The sequence below is a fragment of the Medicago truncatula genome, chromosome 7 (assembly GCF_003473485.1).
Source record: "Medicago truncatula cultivar Jemalong A17 chromosome 7, MtrunA17r5.0-ANR, whole genome shotgun sequence".
Classification (NCBI taxonomy): Eukaryota; Viridiplantae; Streptophyta; class Magnoliopsida; order Fabales; family Fabaceae; genus Medicago; species Medicago truncatula.
The window spans coordinates 43,477,754-43,483,170 of record NC_053048.1 but is presented as its reverse complement, the minus strand read 5'-3'; the positions used below and the strand labels follow the sequence as shown (position 1 = coordinate 43,483,170).

The 5,417-nt window shown below is 34.1% G+C and overlaps 1 protein-coding gene across 2 annotated transcripts; it reads right to left on the bottom strand.

Annotated features, from left to right (window-relative positions):
* Positions 1–1,821: 1,821 nt before the first annotated feature.
* On the bottom strand, positions 1,822–4,027 carry LOC11421653 (zinc finger A20 and AN1 domain-containing stress-associated protein 8). Of its 2 annotated transcripts, XM_003625139.4 has the most exons (3): positions 3,858–4,027; positions 3,722–3,765; positions 1,822–2,584 (listed from the first exon to the last, which is right to left on the bottom strand). In XM_003625139.4, exon 3 carries the CDS (start codon positions 2,560–2,562, stop codon positions 2,044–2,046), a length of 519 nt encoding a protein of 172 aa, XP_003625187.2. In that variant the 5' UTR covers positions 2,563–2,584; positions 3,722–3,765; positions 3,858–4,027; the 3' UTR covers positions 1,822–2,043. The 2 variants fall into 2 exon arrangements, with proteins under 2 accessions (XP_003625187.2, XP_039683676.1); XM_039827742.1 differs by lacking the exons at positions 3,722–3,765; positions 3,858–4,027 and adding an exon at positions 2,672–3,179.
* Between the last annotated feature and the right edge of the window lie 1,390 nt (positions 4,028–5,417).

Genomic DNA, 5,417 nt, shown 5'->3' with positions numbered 1-5,417 from the left:
GGTAAGAATGTTTTACTTTGTTAATATATATAGTTTGTTTGAAAATTTTACCACACCAATATCAAATGTCTAGATCCGCCCCTGGTTAGAACTAATCTCAGAAAGCTCCATAATCTATAATATTTGGTGGGCTACGAATTTTTTTTTAAGATAAGCAAATTCCTGATGATCAAACTATTAATTATGCATCACGTAACCTGAATGAGTTCTAAAATGAATTGAAATATTCCTTGGAACCTAGATTACCCCATTCTGAGGGGAAGAATTCCTCATGCATCAAGTGCAGCCCTCTCATTGCAATCCTCCACAATTTTTGCTTTGGCCGCCCCATAATATCTTAAAAGCCAATATGGCAACGGACAACAATGGCATCTGGAATTTAAACTGATTCGTGACTCGGTCGGTGAGATGATAGAGTCAGCTTGCTAGCGGAAGAACAATGTTCAAAACCCTATATTTGTGAAGGCCTCGACGATTCTCCATTTGATCGAATTTGATCGATTCGGCCAATGAGATTTGTTGCTGGAGTCTTATAATTGAAATTCAATTATCAGACTGTGGTTGAACGGCTTCCGGGAAAGACCTATTCTTTGGTTTTTAGTGCTCCAGTTATTAGATAAAGGTGTAGATTGAAGAAATCTCATCTTGTTGGCAAGCTTTTGTATTTGACTTCACACAATTGGGTGGTTTAGTTTTTTCAATATAGTTGTTTTTATTCAAAAAAAAAAAAAAAAAAGTAAATGCAAAACAAAGAAAACTTATACATTGCCAGCAGCTGCTGAGGTGGTTTTCCGCGCGTGTTGGTGTGCTTGGGGGCTGGGGTTGATGCGGCGGTATGCGTAGGATTTCTGCCCGTGTATACGTTGGCATCAGTCGCTTGCTTGTGGTCCTTTTGGGTGCTGTTTGCTTGTGGTTTGCTGCTGGTTTTTTGCTGGGCAGCATTGCTTTTTTGCTGTTCTAGTGCAGCTGCTGTAGGCTCCCGCGTCAGGACCTGGTTTTTGTTCTCTTTGTATGGGGTGGTTTTTTAAAGGGTTTTTGTTCGAGCTGGAGTTTGTGGCAACCGATTTCCCCTTGTTTTGTTTTTTTCCACCCGAGCTTATTAGTGCTTCTTGCACGGGCTTGTTGGGTAATAATATTTTGCTATTCAAAAAAAAAAAACTTATACAAAAAATAGCCAAACGGTTCAAAGCAGAGAACAGATCAAACTAAAAAAAAATAAAAAATAGAAGCAAATTGTGTTTAGATAGATATAATAGACTTGTATGGCACCAACTAATTCATTCCATTCCACATAGCCATCCCCACCTAATAAAAAATGCCATATTTTACGGTAGCACATTATCCTTATCTCAGCTTTTCAGGCCACCAACCAAATCTTCAAGTTTTAAATAACTTGAGAAAACTTTTATTCTTTCTTTCACTAAGGAGAAAGATAAAAGATGCAACTTTATTTATGTTCTTTTGAAATGTTTATTCGGAGAACTATGAAAACAATTAAGTGGTGGCTCTCAACATATCTTCAACAAATCTTTCAATTAATCAGAAGAAGAAAACACTGAAGCAAAATGATGCCCATATCTTCTAGATCTGTACCATGTCACCTTAAAAGTTTCTGCGTTGCTGCACAAATCCTCATTCAAAATGATTCCTCTACATAATAGTTTGTTACCTTGTTCATATAAAAAAGAATGAGCTTAGAAATATATAAATAACAGTCCTACCAGCAGCTTAAAAAATTACTGCACATGAAAAACTACACTAAGAAATGCAATAGCAAAATAACACACAAGACTATGCAGGAAATATCTTTCAAGCAATGAATAAGAAATTAAATGAAGACCAAGCATGAAATAATTATAAAATGAGTCAAAGTGTTCATCAAACCAACACAAACAAGGAATGGTTTTCCCTAAAGATGACCTTGATATCACGACAGATAATTTTAGACACTAAAGGACACCTAAAACCCAGGCAGTTCGGTACATATGAGGACTTGCTGATAAACGACGAAGTACATTAATTAACCCTTCGTTTAGTGCATGGCTAGATTTTATCGAGTTTATCCGCCTTAATTACTGGGTTGGATTCAGCTATGGCCTTCTGACCAGCAGTTCTATAATCAAAAGGGCAATCGTGTTTATCAGAATAGCGATGCATTGAGCAAAAGAGGTTGCCACATTTGCAGCTGAAGCCAGTTAATCCAACACGTTTCCGGCAAGTAGCGCATCTGCTGGGACCAGTCTTGGCTTTCATCTCCACACTCTCATTAGAGATTGGATTTTCTGGAACCTCGGGAGACACTGTATTGAGCTCCACACTTTCAACTCGTACATCAACAGCACTTGCGGTCACAGCCAGCTTTCCATTGCTGCTGGAATTGCCATTCACGATGTTTTCAACTGACGTCGCAACAAGTTTTTCCTGCTCCTGCTTCAGCAGTGTGTCCTTGTAACACTTGGAACACATGTTCATGGTAGCTTCCCTTCCGAAGAAACCACAATTATTAACGCACAGAATTGGACGTTCTGGTGCCTGGCATCCCATCTCATCGTGCGACTCCATTACTCTACGACAGTACGACCACCTGCAGACAAGACACCTCAGCCTCTCAAGGATATAAACATACACAAGAAAAACACATGCCAAAAACAACTACAGAAATTTAACATACACTTGCAAAGTTACAATTTGTGAATTGAGTAGATGCAGAAAAAGTTTCCCCTTTCACTTTCGAGTACTTAAACACCAGCAACTAGATACCGCAAAAATTCAATTGATAACAACCTTACAATAGTCAATAATGATCCATTTAGAAATCAGCAGCAAGATACGACAAGAGTTCTATCAATAACAATACCAAGTCATGTAGATATTGTGACTAAGGTTTTAAGCAACTGCAACTGAGGCCTCAACATCAAAGTTTCTGATGCCTCTACTCAATGTGGCCGTTTCAGCCATATTTAACTGCAATTCTCCGCATTATCAAAGGGAAGCGACGCAACCATAACCATAATTTAAATCCTTGATCAAGTTATCCACAACACAACAACAATTATCATGTCTTACCCACTAAGTGGGGTTGGCTACATGGATCAACTTACATCGCAATCTCCTATCATATACCGTATTTATATCCAACACGTTAATCTCTAGATATTTCTGAATGGTTAGTTTTTCCGGGTCTTCCCCCTTGCATATATGCACAATAACGTTTAAAATATTTGGAAAGAAAACTAATAACAGTCCCTCTCCCTCGTAAACTAATATTAAGGTACAAGTGCCATCATATTTGAATTGAATTGTGTTGACAGTTTTAAAAATATTTTCTCTATATAAACATTGAACAAACACATAGGGACATTGAATTCCAACCAATGAATAAACAAACAAATGAATAAACAAACACTGAACAACATTGACTAGTATCTCAAACATGCAAACAAAGCCAAACAAACCCATCATCCATTTCCAATGTACGTACAACCGAACTTAACAACAATCTCCAATCACACAACAAAAAATCACAACTTTTAACAATCCCACAAACTGATTTCACGTCACTTCAACAAAAACCATAAGTTATTAAAAAACCCAACAAGAAAAAACAAAAAGGGTGGAAAAAAACACTTTTTTGAATCAAAATTTAAAAACAAAGGAAGAATCAAAAAGAAATAAAAAAAAATTCCAAGCAAAACAGAAAGAAGAAATAGAAATCCCTCACCTGGGTGGCAGGGTTAACCGATCCTGACACTGTAATACTGTTCTCTGTGACAAGTAGAAGAATTCTATTATAAATAAATATTATAAAATAGATAAACCCAGAAAAGAATTACAGAGAGAGAGGGTACAATCCTAACCTCAAAACGAAGAGAGAGAACAGTGTATATGATAATAATAACAATAAAATCGAGAAAATCGAAGAGAAGTAGGATGATAAATAAAACGAAAGTACAGAGAGAAAGAAGGGTTTTGATTCGGTTGTATTGGAAAGGCTCCTCTTTCTCTCTCTGCACGCTCTGTTTCCATCTCTTGTTCTGCTTATATTTGAATTTCATCTTAGCCAAAGTCGGTTTTTTTTTTTTTTTTTTTACTACTATACCCTTCTTGTCACTTTCTTTTAATTACAATTTTGTCCACTTTATTTTGGGTTAAATTTTTTTTTTTATAGAGGTTAATTTTTTTTTTATCTCTATAAATATGTCAACTTTTCATTTTAATTCTTCTAAATTTTTTCTCATCTTCACCTTTGTATAATTCGTATTTTTGAATAAAGTTTTGCAGAAAAATTTATAATGTTATAAAAATATTTTCAAAATAAAAAGAATTTTAAAAAAGTTTATGAATTTATATATTTTTTATGGTTAAAAATTCATATGTAATTTATGTTTTGTTAAAAAAATTATAACTTTTTTGAAGAGATTTTTAAAATATTATGCACATTTTATTAAAAAAAATACAAAAATTTACTTAAAAAATAAAGCCAACAGTAGTGAATGAAAATTTTATAGTGATTAAAAGTTGAAGGAAAATTTTAGAATGACTATGTTAGAGAAACGAGGGTGTGGATTGTCCACTAATCAAGATATTGTAGTTTTTGAATATTTGAAGCTTAATATTATCCAATAATGAGTTTGTTGATACGACTTTGGGTCCTAACCCAAAAAAAAATTGGCATGGTAAACCCAAAAAAGAGCTTATAGCTTATAAGCTCGTCTGACAAAAAGTTATGTTTGGTAACGCTTTTTTACAACGAGCTTTTAGCTTATTTCAGGAGTTTATAAGCTATTTTTTAGAAGCTACTTCAAGTAGCGTTTGAGCTTATAGCTTATAGCTTATCATATTTTCTTCCATTTTTATCCTTATTATCTAAAACCCATTTCTACCCCTCTATAATTTATTAAATGTTACGTTTATATATTTTTTTTGAAGTAATGTTACATTTATATATTTTTTTTAATGACGTTAAGTTTATATTTTTTAAAATAAACGTTATGTTTATATTGTTTTTTTAACGTTGCATTTATATTTCTTTTATATAATATTGTTTTTATTGTGTTTTTTCTTTAATCATTTTTTTTTGTGCTATTTTTATATATATTGTCTAGTAATACATATACCGTTACACATTTTTCTTACAAAAGAAAAAACATATATTATTTCGGGTAAATTTTAGGGTGAGGGTTCAATTAAGTCCCTCATCAGTGAACCACTGTAAACAACAATTAAGAATCGTTAGATTAATCAAGTGCACATATTTTATTATACACCGTATGCACTAGATTTTTTGTCTCTTCCCTCCCTTCCATCTTCTTCTAGCCTTTTCTCCCATCCCATCGGTGACTGTATGAGTGGTTCACCGGTGAGGGACTTAATTGAACCCTCACCCTAGAATTTACCGAAACAATGGTGGATTCTAG